The 21,426-nt window shown below is 40.4% G+C and overlaps 1 protein-coding gene across 4 annotated transcripts in view; it reads left to right on the forward strand.

The window, feature by feature from the left end:
• Positions 1–21,426, forward strand: part of LOC111968088 (KH domain-containing, RNA-binding, signal transduction-associated protein 2) — a 115,155-nt gene that overhangs the window by 16,856 nt on the left and 76,873 nt on the right. For all 4 annotated transcript variants that reach the window (XR_011480358.1, XR_011480357.1, XM_023993624.3 and 1 more), the window contains exon 2: positions 3,127–3,254. Coding sequence is in view for 2 of the 4 variants with exons in the window: in XM_023993624.3 (XP_023849392.1) it covers positions 3,127–3,254 (128 nt within the window). In the remaining 2 variants the exon portion in view is untranslated. The remainder of the gene's footprint in view (positions 1–3,126; positions 3,255–21,426) is intronic.

Here is a 21,426-nt window from a genome sequence, read left to right on the forward strand (position 1 = left end):
AGTTAAAAGCTGTCTTTTTTGGTGACTAACTTTTTATTTAGATTTGTAATTTTTCTTTTTCAGAGGGGATTACAGGTACATATCCTCCCTCTCCACCTGGAAATCATGCTTTCCACCCCACATATCCCCCCTTCCCATCCCAACCAGCAAGAGAACTCAAACCTTTCCAACTTCTGTATTCACAAAGAGCCGCAGCAGGGTATATAGATCGTCCTTGCCCTCTTGCCGTCTAAGCATGCTTTTTCAAAGATTTCAATAGTTTGATTTCTGTGTGAGACCTTCCTGCTAGCGGGCTGGGGTCACCTGGCTACTTTACTGCATCCTCCAGAGAAGGCAGGTGTCACCGAGCCAGCCACAGCATACGCAGTCAGCAGATGTTAGGGATTAAAGGGACTAGAGAGGTCTTGGAGCAGTTCACCTGGGCGGTCAGTAAGGAGTCTGAGGGGTACAGAGTGGCAGGTGTATGAGTAAGCGTTCCGATTTCACTTAGCAGTGGGTTGCTACATTCAAATCACTATTCTCCCTGTTCAAGGCTTTTCAACTAGGCCTCTGTACGTGTGTGCAAGTGGAGAGGAGGGGATTTAAAAACAATTAAAATAAATCTGAATACCTGAGGACAATTTCATTTTTGTGGAAAGGATCCTATGTGAGTCCCTGGCACAATAAAACTTTCACAGTGTTTAGGAATAATGCTATGGACAAGTCTCACTCCAAAGTAGGAAAGATCTCTAAACCCTATTCAGTTTGATATCCAAAGGCAGTTTCTAATTGTGGTGTTTGCTGGAGCCTCAACACTCCTACAACTTGACAGTAGCTTCACTGAATCAAATTCACAACATCATTATTAAGTGGCGTTTTCAAAGCGGCATCCACTGGAAGTGTCTCATTTTGAGTTCAGTTTAGCTCCTTTATGTGAGACTCAGTTGAAAGAAATTAGATTATGGGAACAAGACAGCACCGGCAGTGTGTTCCAATCCAAAGAATCTCAAAGGGATTCTGTCATGTTTGAAAGAACTATGCAGTTCAATCTGCTGAAAACCTCCCTGAATCAAGCAAGTTACTGGGACTTTTCTGTCAGTCTGGGAAACTCACTATATGCAATGTCGGATAAATGCGTTCAACTAAATCCTAAGTATTACCTACTTTAAATCCACCCTGAATCTAGCCCTTGGTATCTAGATGTAAAGCATCGTCAGTATTTTTCAGAGGGCATTGATGACTGTAAAGAATCAAGGACTGAGGCCAAATGTAAGGATCATTAAGCCAAGATGTTTACTATGCAGGGAAGATATCAAGGAAACCCAACTTCCTTGGGACCAGTAGCTGGAAACAAATTGAACCATAATGAGTTGATTACTTTACAGCCAGACTCTTGAAATTCCATGTGGTTCCTTCTTCACACAGGGAACTGCATAACCTGAACTAGAGCCAACATTCCAGACTTTGTAAGCTTAGCTTGGCTGTCTCTATGGAGACACAATGTACAACACTCCCCAAAATACTGTTACACTCGCTAACAGTTACGGCCACAAGAGGCGCAATTCAATCAAACTTGTTTTGCAGTATGTATGCAGTACCGTGCCCCATGGTCAAACAAAATTACAGTTTGGGAACACAACTAGACACAGGTACTTCTACTTTGTGTGTGTGCTGTGGGCACAGGTAGATTGTGAACATTGGTACGGCATAGCATGAGAGAGGCATTGACTGAATCCACCCCACATGGTCATGCAGTACGTGCTCCAGTATGTATTCCTCTCATGACCATTGTTGTACCCTTACAAGCTGGTAGCCTAGTGGTTAAGAGCACTGGACAAGTAACCAAAAAGTTGCTGGTTTGAATCCCAGAGCAGACTAGTTGAAAATATCTGTCACTGTGCCTTGAACAAGGTGCTTAACCCTAATTGCTACTGTAAGTCACTCTGGATAAGAGTGTCTGCTAAATGACTAAGCAATACGCTATTCTACATTGCTTTCACTATTCATTCTTACATGGATATCATAACTATCATCCTACACAGAGGCTTAAGGCCTGAATGGAATGTAGAATGGGAGCAGCTTTCTGTTGGAGATTCCTGGAGTTCATTGAAATGGAACAAAGCCTTTCAGGTTTGTCTGTAACTGAGACAAACGCAGCAACACACACACAACCAGCCAACAGCCTCCTGCTGTGAAGCCCTGCCAACAGAATGCACTTTACCCTCATCTTACTCACAGCTTTGTTTGTCATAATGGTGTATAAATAGATGGAGCTGAATCGCTCTGGATCAGAACTGTTGAGGAGGAAATGAGGGGGAGGGGGGGGCTCTCCAAGTGAGAGATCACCTCCACCCCCTGCTGCCTGTCTTCCTATCTCTCCCATGCCCAGGTCTCTCTAGTATTGTTCTACAAGAGTGGCGCAGGTTCATAATTCTTAATTCTGCAGAGCATTAATTTGCCAGTGACAGAGGGGGATCCCCATAGAGGACAGGTGACAGCTTCATTTCCAGCTCCTTAATGTTTCCTGGATGTATGCCTTTCAGTCAACTCTCCCAAGTGCTATAAATACAAATATCATTGTTCGGCACAGTGGTTCTCCAACTCATGACTGTTTCGTATGCTTAACCTGACAGCTCATGTCAACTACTCCTCTCACCATTCAGGCACTATAAATAACTTTGATGATGATGATCAGCCTCAAGTTATGCTTAGGGACTGAATTATCCTGGTTACGCTGTAACAGACCTGGCTTCATATCATTTTACAAATACATTAACTGCATTAGATTGAGCCTGCCTGGCACACTACTTACCTGGAACACTATTGAGCTTGTCTGGCACATTAAAGGTGCTATCTAAAACCCTTTGAAGAACCCTTTTTGTTTCCAGGTAGAACCCATTTGGTTTACATGTAGAATCTTTTCCACAGAGGGTTCAACATGGAACTCAAAAGGGTTCTCCTATGGGGAGAGATGAAAAACAATTGTTTCTAAGAGTGTAGAACCAATGAAACAGTACAATAAGAAAACAAATAAGCTAGCATATGAAACCGGATCTTCTCTGTCAATGACAAGGATGTTGAGGAACCTTTCTGTTGAAGTTCTGTTTGCATATCTAATCAATTATTCTTGAATACCTTTTCCTACAGAAATTGAAAAGTATGAGGGGGATGAGTTGAGAAAAGACGGTGACGTCAAGAAATACCTTGATGTCATCAGTAACAAAAACATCAAGCTCTCGGAAAGAGTACTCATCCCAGTTCAACAGTACCCAAAGGTAAGACAACCACACCTGCACTGTTTTGTTTCATCTTTTTATTTATTCATCAAATTAAAACAGCCAACAAAGAAGGAATACCAATGCTTTAAAGAAACACCAAATGCATATTTGTTAGAAACTCTATACAACATCAACATGGGGTCTTGGCAGTGGAAAGACACAGATGGAATTGGGACCATATTGGCCATCTTGAGGGCTAAGAATAAATAATTACTGATGCCATGTTGTGGTCCCTACATCTGTGCATCTGGCTGTGCTGTGGGATTGACTGGCCAGTGTGTGTGTGTGTGTGTGTGTGTGTGTGTGTGTGTGTGTGTGTGTGTGTGTGTGTGTGTGTGTGTGTGTGTTGTGTTGTGTGTGTTGGTGATGATTCACATTGCAGTCTCTGTCAGGAGGAGTGGGACAGTGTGGGGAAAGCTCCAGGGTCTGATCCACCGTGTCTAGCCGCAGATGGTGGGTGTGTTAGGCACGGCGAGAGGAGCATATGATTGCAGCTGACTCATATGGGATCAGGGTGGGTCCTGCCTGCATCCTCCTCGCTGTCTCTGTGCTGGAAAATAGAGCTCACTGACTGGGAGACATGCTGAGGCTATTCATTCATGAGTCATCATCATGTTTGTTTGTCGCTTATTGTGTGCTCACCCACAGCCATTATTAGTATGCCACTGAAAGGCATCTCTTCAGAGATAATGTTGAGAATTGATGTATCTGAGTCAGGGCCGGCTCTAGCCTTTTGGGAGCCCTAAGCAAAATTTGGCTGTGGGGCCCAAACACCAAGTAGGCAAAATAAATGTGTGGACCCCTTTTGACTGAAAATGCATGTTTTAAAGTACCTTTCCTACAATTCTACACATTTTGCCATGCTTGGTGTGGGAAAATGTTGCAATTTTAAAGCATGTTTTCTGACCGCTTATGTCACTTATGGGCTTATGCCCTGATTAAAGTTATGGTTTTAACCCCTTGACATGCATTTATTGTGTATTCAGCTGTACATTTATTGGGTAGAAGAATGTCTGTGCTATGGTCTTTCAGAAACACTCAAACCTTAGTGTTAATTGGGAAACAAAGTAGAAGGAAAGTCAAACCCTGAAAATTGTGATGGCAGTCTGAAGTAAATAGGGATTTTTTTATAAAAAAAATATATATATATCATTCTATTTTAAAATAAAATGTTTGTTCTGATGTGCCACTTTGAGTCTCTGACAAAGAGATATCAGTGTAGTTACAAAGCGCCATGATGTTTAAAACATTACAATCCCACCCTATTTTTCATCTGTAGATCAGCTCACCGGAATTTGCTGAAATAAGGCCATAGGATTTATTTATTAGGATCTTAATTCGATCACTCATTTGTTGCTGACTTGTAGTGCATTTGAGTTTTAATAGGGCTTCTAAAGTTTGTAATTTTCACATTTTTAATGTCAGACTTGATTTGCCCTAATTATTATGACATAATAATTCACATTTCATGTTGCTGCAGGATTATTTAAAAATGTACTCAAATTAAGATCCTACATGTGTATTATTTTGTGAAATTCATAGATTTGTGTCATGGCAACTGTACATGCTGCACAATATCAATATTCTAGCTTTTTTAATTTATCCTTTGTTTAACTAGGCAAGTCAGTTTTAAGAACAAATTCTTATTTACAATGATGGCCTACACCAGCCAAACCCGGACGACACTGGGCCAATTGTGCACCGCCCTACGGGACACCCAATCACAGCCGTTTGTAATACAGCCAGGATTTGAACCAGGGTGTCTATAGTGACACCTCAAGAACTGAGATGCAGTTCCTTAGACCCCTGTGCCTCTCAGGAGCCCTTACATCAGCTTACATCCGCTTACATCAATGCACTTTCTACAGATACTAAGCAGTACATTTTTTGAAAACAGTTGAAAATAGTAAGCATTATAGTTAAGTAGTTACTGATCTTGATACATGCTTTTACTCTTCCAATATAGAATGAAGGAGTGGTCACAGATTGGAAATATAATTGATGCTATGAAACATTTTGACCATATCTTTGAAGGACACCAAGACCAAACGCCTTTCCTTTCATACTTTTCTTTGTCTGCCACCTGTGACCTGTGACTAAGGGGCCCTCATTCAACCAACTTCTGGGAACTACTGTAGCTGCTGCCAACCAAGATCTTAACTGACTGAAATGAGATTGAGAGTTTGCATTGTGGGTTATCATTCTGTTGCATGTCTTGAAGGTAACTGTACTGAGAATTTTAAATGTAACATTTATTTAACTAGGCAAGTCAATGATTGATGTTTGCAAGACTTTTCCCTAAATTGAACAAAGTCTGCATGGTGATTAAGGAGGAATAAATTACAACTTGTCCTTTATCATGTTGTATTTATCAAATGATAACAAAAAAAATTGTATATCAACCCATTTTAGTTACTACAAGTCGTTGAGAGATCTGTTGCCCTAAGCGTATGCACCTGGGCCCAGTTTTTCTAAAGTTATTTATCTGGATTTCGCCTATCGGATAGGGTTAAATGCATAGAAATCAGTGGTGGTAAGAGCCGTTTAAGATGAGGTAGGACCATTTTATTGTTTTCATGAGCATGGCCTTATTTCTTTTTCATTCATATTCCATTCACCCAGTTCAATGTAACAGTCAGAGGTTTAGGCTTCATGATACTCAAATTTTCCCTATACCCATCATGAGGATGCTACAACCTAGCCTACCAATTAAAGGTTACAACATAGGTGTACAAGGTCAAGAGAAACATTTGAGGTGACAGACAGTGACACATGGACAGACAGTGACACATTCAATACCACCTTACACACTCTTTCCTGCATCTAGCTGATCTAGGTCGTGAGGCCTGATCACCGACAACGATGAGACAGCCTATAGGGAGAAGGTCAGAGACCTGGCAGTGTGGTGCCAGGACAACAACCTCTCCCTCAACGTGAGATAGACAAAGGAGCTGATCGCGGACTACAGGAAAAGGAGGGCCGAACACGCCCCCATTCACATCGACGGGGCTGTAGTTCAGCGGGTCAAAAGTTCTAAGTTCCCTGGTGTCCACATCACCAACAAACTATCATGCTCCAAACACACTAAGACATTTGTGAAGAGGGCACGACAATGTCTATTCGTCGTCAGGAGATTTGGCATGGGTCCCCAGATCCTCAAAGTTCTACAGCTGCACCATCGAGAGCATCCTGGACGGTTGCATCACCGCCTGGTATGGTAACTGCTTGGCTTCCAACAGTAAGACGCTACAGAGGGTAGTGCGTATCGCCCAATACATCACTGCGGCCAAGCTTCCTGCCACCAAAGATCTATATAGGAATCGGTGTCAGAGAAAGGCCTAAAAAATGGTCAAAGACTCCAGTCACCCAAGTCATTGACTGTTCTCTCTGCTATTGGATGGCAAGCGGTACCGGAGCACCAAATATAGGTCCAAAAGGCTCCTTAACAGGATCTACCCCCTACCTCCATGTACAAATTTCCTTGACTAACCTGTACCCCTGCACATTGACTCAGTACCGGTACCCCCTGTATATATCCTCGTTATTGTTAATTTATTGTGAAACTTTTTATTTATTTATTTTATTTTGTTTATTTAGTCAATATTTTCTTAACTCTATTTCTTGAACAACATTGTTTGATAACGTTAGGATGCATATGCCGGGTCAAAATGATCCGACAATGTAATATCTGTGCTTTATTTATAAAATATTATCCATCTTGTGGAACATAATTATTTTGCGTGATGATTTGGACCTTTCAATAATTATTCTATTGTTTTAAAGTTTTTAGTCGCTATTCAACAGTTTGATACATATTTCAATGATAACATATTATGAAATGTAATAAGAGCTATTGAAAATATTATCTTACAATAAATCTTACAATCAAAGTTTCACATTCAACCTTTTAGTGTGAAGAACAAAATAAAATCACCTGAAGCATGTTTTATAATATTTCAAAACATTCATTTGAAAATCCAATGATCTTCAATATAAACGACAACACTAACCATTGTGAATTTACAAAACATGAGAACTAAAAGGCACAAAGTGTGCATGTGTGTGATGCTTACTTATGCTGTCTTAGTCCATGCATTTGTTACAAACCACAAGCATGTGACTGTGCTCTTTGCAGACGGGTGTGTTGCACTGAGAACACCAGCAGCTGACTTTTCTATCCTTTMCHCTTMGGCAGAGCTGGCACCTCTTCCTCTTCTGTCCCTGGCTGCTCTGAGGGGTGGTGGCATGGCTCTCTTTCATCACCCCACATCTTTCCATCTCTTCTTCTGTGGAGATGGGAGAATCTTCCAGAAGGACAACCATCTCTGCCGCACTCTAACAATCAGGCCTTTATGGTAGAGTGGCCAGACGAAAGCCACTCCTCAGTAAAAGGCACGTGACAACCCGCTTGGAGTTTGACAAAAGGCACCTAAATTACTCTTAGACCACGAGAAACAAGATTCTCTGGTCTGAAGAAACCAAGTTTGAACTCTTTGGACGGAATGCCAAGCGTCACGTCTGGAGGAAAGCTGCTCATCCACTGTGACGCAGTGGATGACATGGTGGCCTTATACATTGGATTCTGCAGTGGATCCAAAAATAGCTCCCGTGTGGAGACTGTCTCTTATACACATCTAGATGTGTATAAGAGACAACTTATGCTGTCTTAGTCCATGCATTTGTTACAAACAACAAGCATGTGACTGTGCTCTTTGCAGACGGGTGTGTTGCACTGAGAACACCAGCAGCTGACTTTTCTATCCTTTGCGCTTGGGCAGAGCTGGCACCTCTTCCTCTTCCTGTCTCTTATACACATCTAGATGTGTATAAGAGACAGCCTCAGTTACTCACTCTCCATCTGTAGAATCATCTGGGACAGCTGGACTGCCAGGTGCATCCACAACTCCAACTTCACTCACAGACACATCGTCTGTGTCATCTGAATTGGATACCTCAGAGTTAGAGGCACCAACGGCTTCCTCATCCAGCATCTGTAAAACCATTTTGGTTGTATATCTGGCAGCATTCTTATGAGCATCCTTATGAAACTCCTCAATGAGTTAAAAAGGAGAAATGAAAACGGTGATTAATAAACATTAAAAACAAGATATTTAATAAATATGTTATTCATTGCTTTGATTTTATTGTTGCAGTGCAGTGAATTCCATAGGAAATACATACCAGTTATATTTGACCCACATATCAAACTTGGGGTAGTGATGCAAAAACTATTTTTACTTAAAAAATTTGAAATTAAAAAACAAAACTAGGATGTTAGAACATTAAAGACACATTATTTAAGAATTCCTGGAATATTAGATGATACAAATTTTTGAGGTGATCAATACAGCAGAACAACATTAGGATGGGTCATTTTGACCAGCATATGCATCCTAGGGTTAAGGGCTTGTAAGTAAGCATTTCACAGTAATTGTATTCGGCGCATGTGACAAGTCAATTCTGATTTGATTTGATTTTGATCATTAGTCCAACAGTTGCAAACGAACGTTACTATTGGAAAAATTCCGGTATTTTCATGTTCCGTTTACTTCCGTTTAAGACATTATTTTCAACAGAATCTGCAGAATGAATAAACCCCTGATCACGCGTCAACACAGTTACTTTCATAGCAGCCACGTTGTATTCCTTCTCGCATCTATGCACTCTCTTTGTCTTACAAGCATTGTAATTTTGAATTCCGTAAAGTGAGTGTGGAAGGGGTGGGAAAAGTATTGTTGTCTATTAACAATGACAAGCCACCGGGGTCTAACAACTTGGATGGAAAATTCATGAGGATAATAGCGGACGATATTGCCACTCCTATTTGCCATATTTTCAATTTAAGCCTTCTAGAAAGTGTGTGGCCCCAGGCTTGGAGGGAAGCAAAAGTCATTCCGCTACCTAAGAATAGTAAAGCCCCCTTTACTGGCTCAAATAGCCGACAAATCAGACTGTTACCAACCCTTAGTAAACTTTTGAAAAAAATGGTGTTTGATCAGATACAATCCTATTTTACAGTAAACAAATTGACAACAGACTTTCAGCACGCTTATAGTGAAGGACAGCACTTACACAAATTACTGATGATTGGCTGAGATAAATTGATAATAAAAAGATTGTGGGTGGCTGTTTTGTTAGACTTCACTGCGGCTTTGACATTATCGATCAAAGTCTGCTGCTGGAAAAACATATGTGATATTGTGGATAGAGAGTTACCTGCCTAACAGAACACAGAGGGTGTTCTTTAATGGAAGCCTCTCCAACGAGGCAGGTCCTACAGGTCCCCTACAGGTCCTAGTTTTGTCGCACCTGGACTACTGTTCAGTCTTGTGGTCAGGTGCTACAGAAAGGGACTTAGGAAAATTGCAATTGGCTCAGAACAGAGCAGCACGGCTGGCCCTTGGATGTTCACAGAGAGCTAATATGCACGTCAAATGGCTACCCGGACTATTTGCATTGTGTTCCACCCCCCCCCCAACCCCTCTTTTACGCTGCTTCTACTCTCTGTTTATCATATATGCACAGTCACTTTAACTATACATTCATGTACATATGTACATACTACCTCAATTGGCCCGACCAACCACATTGGCTAACCGGGCTATCTGCATTGTGTCCCGCCACCCGCCACCCGCCAACCCCTCTTTACGCTACTGCTACTCTCTGTTCATCATATATGCATAGTCACTGTAATCATATCTACATGTACATACTACCTCAATCAGCCTGACTAACCGGTGTCTGTATGTAGCCTCGCTACTTTTATAGCCTCGCTACTGTATGTAGCCTCGCTACTGTTTTTCACTGTCTTTTTACTGTTGTTTTTATTTCTTTACTTACCTATTGTTCACCTAATACCTTTTTTGCACTATTGGTTAGAGCCTGTAAGTAAGCATTTCACTGTAAGGTCTACACCTTTTGTATTCGGCGCACGTAACAAATAAACTTTGATTTGATTTGATCCCTCCTGGCTCAAAGTGGAGCAGAGATTGACTTCATCACTACTTGTATTTGTGAGAGGTATTAACATTTTGAATGCACCGAGCTGTCTGTTTGAACTACTGCCGCACACCCATACATACCCCACAAGACATGCCACCAGAGGTCTCTTCACAGTCCCCAAGTCCAGAACAGACTATGGGAGGCACACAGTACTACATAGAGCAATGACTACATGGAACTCTATTCCACATCAAGTAACTGATTTTTTTAAACGGATAAAAATACACCTTATGGAACAGTGGGGACTGTGAAGCAACACAAACATAGGCACAGACACATGCATACACACACACACACAATAACATATGCACTATACACACACGTACAAATGGATTTTGTATTGTAGATATGTGGTAATGGTAGAGTAGGGGCCTGAGGGAACACAGTGTGTTGTGAACTCTGTGTATGTGTTGTAATGTTTTAAAAATGGTATAACTGCAATAATTTTGCTGGACCCCAGGAAGAGTAGCTGCTGCCTTGGTAGCAGCTAATGGGGATCCATAATAAATACAAATACAAATACCTTTTCCCTTCGCTTGTGGACTTCAATGTACAACACATCAGCTGTATGTGACCAGGCGAAAAAACCTTTCCAAGCCAAATCATATCAATACGGCTACACACAGCCCACATTGTTGTCACCACATTAGCTAAAGTAACATCATAGTCAACATAGGTAATAGAAGTAACACTTTAGTAAACCCACTACAATCATGCAGTAATGTTACAGTGTAGAGTCAGTAAACAGTTAAGCAGTTTAGCACTTACACAGGTGGGCCACGGTGGCAATAAATTAATAAAAACAAAATCTTACCTTGACTTGGAAGAGTTCCAGTGTTGTGTTGGATAGTCATAGCCAGCTAGCTAGCATAGCATCCCTCTGTTTGAGCAGGATGTTTGAGTAGGCTAAACTAGCTAGCTGCATTTGCTAGCTATGTAAGTGAAACTGAAAGTGAAAAACATTACGAAATCTCTCTTTCTCTCTATTTCTCTCTTGCTTCGCCGTCATTTTATTTTGTTCAAAACTGTTGTCTTCCTCTCTCTTTGAGTCAACTACTCACCCCATGTTATGCACTGCAGTGCTAGCTAGCTGTAGCTGATGCTGCAAGAGCTCTGATAGGTTGGAGGACATCCTCCGGAACTTGTCATTATTTCTTTTTTAAGTCTATTGAAGGGGGTGAGAAGCATGGGCATCCTAGGTTTTGTATTGAAGTCAGTGATCCTTAGAGGGAGACGGAAGTTAGCTGTCCTCCAGCTACACCATGGTGCCACCCTACAGAGTGCTGTTGAGGCTACTGTAGACCTTCATTGCAAAATAGTGTGTTTTAATCAAATATTTGGTCAAATCTGATAACATTTATAATAGTTTTATCTAAAAAGGATAACTTTAAATGTTTTACAATTTTCTTTTAATGAAATTCACTGAGGAGGATGGTCCTCCACTGATGGAAATAGCATCAATAGTACGGACAAATCATTGACTTCAATTGGGACTCCTGTTCTAGCAAAATCCGTAAAGATAACTTTAGAAAAACTAGGCCCAGGTGATTTATGTTCAATTATACTGACTAACTGGAGCCAAAAATGATATTCCAAAACCATTGCCTCAATAATGTCAAAACCACATAGTGTATCTCATTTAATATTGTAACACTTTCTGGGCCTGTCTGGGATAGATAGTAGTAGTGTTAGCATCTGGCTCATCTGTATTAGACACGGTGTCCTGCTATCCAAATCACTGGACCAGCTATTCAATTACCACACAGTTCACCTCTCTAATAGGGGAAACATTTATCAGTCTAAAGAATGGGAATATCATGCAGTAATAAAATGCTTTCTGGAGGAAAAGAGTGAGTGTCGATAGTCTTGACAATTAAAGTTGCTGGTGAAATATATTGAAATGTTTGGCTTAGGTTTTGAATAACGTGAAAACGTGCAGGGTCTAAATTAATCTGTTCAATCAGATCTGTGGAGTTGACAGTTGGGGCAGCTCACTAGGAGAGCTGTGTACTATCTTGACAGGGTGGCTCCTGCAGAGAAGAGGTAACACTGTAGGACAGACCTGGCTCAGTGCTGCTGCTGGGGTCATGCCCTCTTCTAAATAATTGGTGCCGCGAGACAGACAGGTGCTGAGGTGAAGAGGGGGAGGGCGAGACCCAGAGACAGCCAAGTGACCATCAAACACACACACACACACACACACACACACACATGCATGCAAGAACACACACACATGCAGACACGCATACACACACACGGTAAGGTGTATTTTTGCTGCATCGTAAGTGTCATCTTTTGACACACTCAACAGCTGCTGGTTAATAATGTCCCTTCTTGCTTCCATCCTTGTGATAGTGCTTGAGTATTCATTAGAACGCTTTAAGGAGAGGCTTGACTGCAAATACTGTTATTAAAGAGCAGGATTGGGGATCTATTTAAACATAATGCGAATACAGTAGATGGTTAAGGGGCCTTTTCGAAGTTACTTAGAATGTAATTGGTCAATGTATACAACATATGAATGGCCTTTTACACCATGGGTTGATTTGCTTGGTGTGAAACCTTACAGTAACACAGTCATGACTTAGTATAGATGCAGTTTTTCTCATCTTCGGGTTGATCATCTGTGAGAAAGTACATTTTGGCTTGCTCAGGATCTCTCTGCATTTAAACGAGTCTCAAATCTCTAAGAGCGGGAGCCAAGCTGCCCTGTCTCTCAGGAAGTGTAAAATAGAGCTGGCTCTGGAGCAGGCTCTCTGGTTCTGCAGTCGGGGACTCAGGCAGAGCTCCAGTTGCATGGGGCCACTTCCTTTGATGTCCTCATTAAAGTAGGTTGATTTTAATTTGTGCATTTGCATAAAGTAGTGCAGGCTGTTCCTGTTTGGGACCCCATCTGAGATGTGCCAAACTGATCAGCTCCCCCACACAGTACTGTATTTCTAGACAGCTGTTTCCACTGAGACATCTTGACTAATTAAAGTAAAAAAGTCAGCTCTTTAGTTTTGTCCTTTCATTCAGATTATATTACATAAAGGTGAAAAACACAGCTTTAACTTAAAGCATGTATACTCTTCACAAGCCATATTTATATAATTGACAAAAGTAGACTACATGAAAAGTGCAATACTGTTCATTTAACAGTGTGTTAGTGTGGGTTTTCAGTGAATTCATGTAAGTCACAAAGCTCATACTCATTTCCTGCAACAAAAGAGCGATCAAATTAAGATCCGACACCTGTACATTGGAATCTCTGGAAAATAAGTTGGGGTCAGATAGGCAAGACATTGATGAGCTGTTCACTAAATACCAGACTGTCTCGAGTTACAGTAGAAAAGGAAATCCTTTTGAGAATTATAAGTATTCCAATCATCTTGGCCAATGCAGCGGATTTACACTCAGAATGAGATAATACAGAATGAACTGCCTGTCCTTACCTCACTCTAAAGTAATCTAAACAGAAGCCCAAAGGAGGAATATGAAAAGCCATTCAATACTATACAGTAGCACAATAACAAATGACTGCCTCCCATTCACCGACCACATTAGAAGATCAGATGTGACTTCTTTGTTAACATCCCTATTTAACAGCAGGTAGTGTAAGGCTACTATTGAATGTTTTTTGCAGCAGTCTATTTTTCTAAGAATCCCCAAGAAGAATTGTAAGAATTTCTAATAATTTTTGGTATGCCACTACCAGACTCTGCTGGCTACCACTGGAGGAGATGGTCCCTGCTGACACAGGCTCCTAAGGCCTCAGAGGCCTTCAAGCAGAGATATAAGTCAAGGTGAAAGATTTCCCTTAGAGCAGAGATATAAGCTTTCCCTTAGACTGAAACTGGGGCTGAGAAACGAATGGGGCGCACAAACAACTATCTAGTAATTTCAAGAGATAGGGTTTCATTGAAAACACTCATATTACGGTGTAAGGGGTGTGGGGGAAAATCTATCAATCACTGGAGAAGTTCTTAAATATCTCAGTATTTTATATTTTTTTGTTTTATTGTATCGTGGTTATCTCAATCCAGGGAAATTAATCTGCTTTGTCACAGTCAGTCATCAGATTATCTGTGTGGGAGATAATTATCTATTTCACTTGCTTTGGCAATGTAAACATATGTTTCCCATGCCAATAAAGCCCCTTTGAATTGAATTGATTATGGGGAATCACATTTTATGAACTAATTGCCATACTGTTATCTTTGCCTTGATTGGTCGAGTGATCGAGTGATATAGCGTCTGGACTATTTGAATTTATAAAGATTATTATGATACTGCAAGACACCACCACAGATGTAATTTGAGAGAGATTTTAGAACATGTTATCTTTGGCAGTAGGTGTGGCATCAAAGAGAACTGGGTGCCATCTATCACTAGATAGATGCCACTAATTGGTCTTTTGAACAATCACATCAGATCTTTTCACTGATCTGATATGTAAAAATAACATTTAGTGAAAAAAATATCAGAATTGGGCAGCCTGTCTAAACGCAGCCATAGCTTCATCACCTGTGTCGTGTTGAAAGAATTGTTCAAACATTCCCCATTACTTATTTTGTTCATGTTAGAATGCATACACCACCCTGATGGATACAGTCACATACAGTGCCTTCAGAAATTATTCACACCTTTTTACTTTTTACACATTTCATTTTGTTACAGGCTGAATTGAGATGTTGTGTCACTGGCCTGCAAACAATACCCCATAATGTCAAAGTGGAATTATGTTCTTAGACATATTTACTGATTAATTAAAGATGAAAAGCTGAAATGTCTTGATTCGAAAAGCATTCAACCCCTTTGTTATGGCAAGCCTGAATAAGTTCATGAGTAAAAACGTGCTTAACTAGTCACATAATAAGTTGCATGGACTCATTCTGTGTGCAATAATAGTGTTTAACATGATTGTTGAATGACTACCTCATCTCCGTACTCCACACACACAATTATCTGTAACATCCCTCAGTCGAGCAGTGAATTTCAAACACAGATTCAACCACAAAGACCAAAGAGGTTTTCCAAAACATAGGTCCCCTTTTTTGTGAGGTTTTGGAAAACCTCCTTGGTCTTTGTGGTTGAATCTGTAGGTAAAAATAAAACAGCAGACATTGAATATCCCTCTGAGCATGGTGAAGTTGTAGATTACATTTGGTAAATCAATACAGCCAGTCACTACAATGATACAAGCGTCCTTCCTAACTCAGTTGCTGGAGAGTGTCACGCCCTGGCCTTAGTTATCTTTGTTCTCTTTATTATTTTGGTTAGGTCAGGGTGTGACGAGGGTGGTTTGTGTGTTTTTGTCTCGTCTTGGGTGATTGTTTCCTGTGTCAGTGTTTGTGCCACACGGGACTGTTTCGGTTTGTTCACATTTATTGTTTTTGTATTTGTGTTCATGTTCAGTTTTCTATATTAAAACATGGACACCTACCACGCTGCGTATTGGCCTGATCCTTGCTACACCTCTTCAGAGGAAGAAGAGGAAGACAGCCGTGACAGAGAGGAAGGAAACCGCTTAGGGATTTCACCATGAGGCCAATGGTGACTTGAAAACAGTTAAAGAGTTTAATGGCTGTAATAGGAAAAAACTGAGGATGGATCAACAACATTGTAGTTACTCCACAATTCCAACATAAATGAGAGTGAGAAGAAGGAGGCCTGTACAGAATACAAATATTCCAAAACATGCATCTTGTTTGCAATAAGGCACTAAAGTAAAACTGCCAAAAATGTGGAAAATTAATTACATTTATGTCCTGAATAGAAAGTGTTATGTTTGGGGAAAATCCAACACAGCAAATCACTGAGTACCACTTTTCATATTTTCAAGCATGGTGTTGCCTGCATCATGTTATGGGTATGCTTGTCGTTGGCAAGGATTTGGGAGTTTGTTAGCATAAAAATAAATAGAATAGAGCTAGGCACAGGCCAAATCCTAGAGGAAAACCTGGTTCAGTCTGCATACCAACAGACACTGGGAGATAAATGCACCTCTCAGCAAGACAATAACCTAAAACACAAGGCCAAAAATACACTGGAGTTGCTTACCAAGAAAACATTGAATGTTCCGGAGTGGCGTAGTTACAGTTTTGACTTAAGAGGGCCTGAAAACCTATGGCAAGACTTGAAAATGGCTGTCTAGCAATGATCAACATCGAACTTGACAGAGCTTGAAGAATTTTTAAAAGAATAATGTACAAATATTGTACTATCCAGGTGTGTAAAGCTCTTAGGGTCTTACCCAGAAAGACTCACAGCTGTAACCGCTGCCAAAGGTGATTCTGTTGTTGTCAACAACAATTACTGTACTGCGGAAGAGTTGTCTAACAACAATTACTGTACTGCGGAAGTGTTGTCTCACAATAATTACTGTACTGCAGAAGAGTTATCTAACAACAGTTGCTGTACTACGGAAGAGTTGTCTAACAACACTAACAATTGTTGTACTGTGGAAGAATTGTCTAACAACAAATAATGTACTGCTGAAGAGTTATCTAACAACAATTGCTATACTGAGGAAGTTGAGATTGTTCATATCTCATCACTTCTCAGATTACTGTGAATGTTTTGAAAACAATCAATAGCTGTGGAAAGAGAGATTTAGCTTGTGTTGTATTGACCTTTATTGCATCACCATCAAACCAATTGTTTTCAGAGACCTTCCACATGATTGGCCAAGCTATCAGATACACAGCGTGATCAACCAAAAGCCTTTGTAGCTAACGTAGTATGTCATTTCTTTCCCCAACCTTCCTGCACAACAGCGAGAAACAATTATAATGTCAGTGTTTGCCGGTCAACCTTCAGCGCGTGAACGGACCAAAATCATCAAATGAAGCACTTTTCTGTTCTACGAGTGACATCAGTCTGGGTCTTTGAGAGAAATGAATTACCACGTTAGCTACCCCTGATTGATTCACTGAAATCTATAAGCATATGGACAGCGCTCCCTGAAGATGATGAAAAAACACACCCATTTTACAAGCTGCGTCAGGCATAACAGGCTTGTTTGACTTCTTTGCTGATGCTGCACCTTCCACTAATAAAGCCGCTCTAACTTTCTCATGACATGTGCAGTCTTTTTACAGGTCCCCAAGAGGCAATCCGTCCCATTTGTGAAGTGCTTTTTATTTGTCTTTTCTCTCCAGCCCAGATGGGAGGATGAAGCTTAGGCTTTAATGCTGCAATGCAACAAACAGTCACCACGTACAGATGCTCGGGGCTCTGTCTACACCGCATACCTTTGCCATGATAATCAACAGCTCACTGGGCTTAATTGACATTTTGAATGCTGATTATTTATTTCTATCATTGCTTGAATTTAGTTTGTTTTTATTTCCCTTCGCTGTCTTAATGAGATTTAATTGATTCACATCAAATACCCCCGAGGCTTGGAATAGATTTTCAGGTGCTCTGCTCTCCACGAAACGGTTGATTCTTTATTGTTTTCTGCAGACAGGGTTTTGGTTTGGAAGAGCACACAAATCTTGTATGTCAAACCTAGTATGATGTAATATGCATGAAATAATGTATTCATCAAATGTAGATAAATGCAGGAAAACCACTGACAAGCAACATGCATTTCTATTTCCTCCTTGTTTCAAAATTGTAATAAAAACCGGACTGGTTCGAGACCTGAATGCTGATTGTCTGAAAGTCGTGGTATATCAGACTGTATACCACGGGTATGACAAAACATGTATTTCTACTCTTCTACTTTACTGGTAACCACTTTATAATAGCAACAAGGCACCTTGGGGGTTTGTGGTATATGGCCAATATACAGCGGCCATATACCACACCCCGTCTGGCCTTATTGCTTAAATAAACCTGTGGAGTTTTACTGTCATCCTGTATGCAGTTTGATCACAGCAAGATCCCGCTATTCACCTACAGATTCAAGATTCATCCATGTGAATTAGTTCATTAATCTCATCACGCCTGGATAACTGCAGCCAAAACAGTAACGAAAGTCTCAACATACACAATGCTGCAGACTGTGTCCACACTAACCACACAGCTACCTATACAATGACATCTTACCTGCACTGTTTAAACTCCATTTAGTATGTTACTCAGTTAGGACGTTGACACGGTTAGCCTCATTGTCATACACGTTGCATATACTTCTCCATGTCTGTTCGGCTGGTTTATAATTGGCTTAAAAGTGCATATTTCTGATAAGAAACATTCCAGCATAGAGAATTATAATTATACTGCAGATTAAAAGCTGTAAAACCTGCAATATTAACAAACTGTAGTAGTGATGAAAAATGTAACGTGTATTATCTCAAAATTGCATTAACTGTTGGCCATGTGTCATGACTTGACTTTAACATTAATCAGATGACTGTTATTTATCTAATCAACTAACTATGTTTAATTGTTACCCGATTAAAGTAGTCATGTAACAATTAACTCATCAGGATCTGGGGCACCACGAGAACGGTTCTTTAAAGAGTTACCATCTCCGGAATTAAACTCTATAAGGTCTTTACCTATCACATCATATAAACAATCAACTAATTAATCATAACCTCATAACCTCGTATCATATCATCATTCTGAACAGTCGTAACCTCCTTGCATGTTAAAAAAACCCAAAGCCTTACTTATGATTCAATACTAGACAAATTGGTTGAATTATTCATGTACTAGCTAATTAATGGTAACACAGGATAAACATACATACTTAATACGTTAACAACAGGTCCCTAGCAGAATGACACAACATGGCTGCTTGTTACAAAAGAGATGGAGAGGGGGGGGGGGGGGGCAGAGAGGGACAGAGACACTTAACATTTGTACATTTAGAAACTTCTCTCACTTACAGTAATCATATACTTTGCACACGAACCACCACCCACTTTGAGTGAGAAATCATGAATGTATTTACGTGAAATGTCTTGGTTCACCAGATCTCTCTAGGTGGACAGGGCCGCCGTGGAAAGGGAGTTGGGCCTTTTCACGGCATGCTTGTAAGGCTCTGATTGTCCAAAATGGTTCTGACAGTTTTCATACTGTTGTCCTTCTTTGTAGTTGTCCGGTATCCGGTGACTTGTCGTGTAGTCCTGAACAGAACTACAGAGTTTATTTTCTTTCTTTTCGCTTCTGAATATGCTTCTTTGAAGATAGGCTAGCCAGCCGGGTCGATAGTTCCCAGTGGGGTGATGAGAGTAGCATAATGCAATGACTTGAGCAGAGTAGGATAGTCCTACTTAAATTCGCTTTCGAAGATACTTTACTTATGACAGCTAATCAGCCGTACTAGTGATTGTCCGGTAGGTGAGTTTAATGTATCTACCTCGTGTTGATATTCAAAGTTCAGACCATTTTAAACATGCAGCTGCAGCTTGATGTCTCTCTGGTCTGCTATTTTAGTTTCTTACCCATCATTTATACAGTTTGCAGGAAAGGGGCGGACACGCTCTCTTACCTCACTCGGGGGCATGATTTGTCAGTTGTACAAAGTAATGTAAAACAATTATCTCTTATAGTTTCTCAAATCACATCCATCTCTTAACAAAAACACTTTCAGAATTTTTCTTGTTACATGCCCCATGCATAGTATGGAAACTTTGTACATGTAGTGGGTATACTTTCCAAGGTACAGTATTTTCTTTATAACATTGTTAATGACATCACAAAATAACAAACAAAATGGCACTAATTTTCAATAGATGGCCTCTGACCATTCCCCACATTTTAGGTTATAAATATTGTTCCAGTAGTTGCTTTTGAACGTGTTAGAGTTTCAGCGGGAAAAAGGTCTGTTGAGACAAAGCACATTCCTTTGGTGAATTTGGAGAGAGAGACCTGCATCTTCTCCCCTTGATTTACAACAAGACGTGAGTTGTTAATCCCCCCTAGTTCTCCCTCCTGATTGAAGTTATTCATTGCAAACCTGATCTGACCTATTTGAATTCTCGTGGACAGTCATGACACATGATAAACAAAAACCCCAGCTTCTTGCCCTTGAAGTATTCCCAGTCATGTGTTTTGGGCTTTTAAGTTGCCTTTAAAGTGGCTACATCCATTTTTGGACATAAATGAATGATGATTCTTGAAGACTACAGTACAACTGCCTCACTGCTTAGTTCAATGGTTGTACCCCATGAGAACTCAAAATGTAAACTTGTTTTACTCCAATGTTTGTAAACAATGTAAATGTAAACACTGTATATCCTCAAAACCCGGTTAAAACTATACATTTTATATCATGGATGGTCAGTCCATGCATCCATATCCCTGTCTATGAATTTAAGAGTGTTTACATTTCTCCAGGCCCATCCCTCAGCCTTATACCAAAACAGAGGCAGGATGACCACTTTGGCATTTTTTTCAATGAAAGATTCTGGCTTTAAAATACATAAACCTGCAATATAAACAAATGTGGTAGTAGTGATAAAAATGTAACATATATATTATCTCAAAATTGCATTACCTGTGTGCCCTGATAAGCAAAACCCCAGCTTCTTGCCCTTAAAGTATTCCGAGTCATTTGTTTGACTTAAAGAGCCTTTGAGGTTTTTTCCAAAGGAAAAGTCTCCCTCCAGGTACACATGCAATGACATTTGGTCCTGTGAGCCTCACCCATTCAGGCTTATCAGTCTTCAGTTCTTGTGACCTTTACATAGCGGTGTATCTGCGCTTTGCACATAGAATAATCCCATTGTATTGCCAAAGAAATCCATTGTCCCAAAGGAGGACCGACCTTGTTGAAAGGTGTTAAACATAGATAAGGCCCTGAATAGGACCTTACAACACATTGTAGGAAAAGTTAAGTGGATGTAAGATGGTATCTTCGGTTTTGCTTTGGAAACCTGCTGAGACAGACCTGTTGGTTACTTTGTTGTACACGAAGCTGTTTATGAGATAGTATACACAAGTAGTGATACTATGTTTTTGCTTGCTGCAGAGAGGCTTCAGGCATAAATTGTTTTCCTCTGAGAGCAAAGCAGAGGTCTTGAGTGTTTGCTTCTTCCTCCTAGCTTGTAGTTAGCTCAGTTGAACATCTGCCTCCGGCAGAAAACTTGTACGCCCCCAAACATTCTGATCTAAGGAGAAGGGTTGCACTGCAGAGTGTAATCTTTTGACACTGCATAGGATGAATCATTAGTAGTAGCCAGGCAGTTCTTTCTGGATACGAACAGCTTGTCAAAGAACTAGGGCT

The sequence above is a fragment of the Salvelinus sp. IW2-2015 genome, linkage group LG8, assembly GCF_002910315.2.
Source record: "Salvelinus sp. IW2-2015 linkage group LG8, ASM291031v2, whole genome shotgun sequence".
NCBI classification, from domain to species: Eukaryota; Metazoa; Chordata; class Actinopteri; order Salmoniformes; family Salmonidae; genus Salvelinus; species Salvelinus sp. IW2-2015.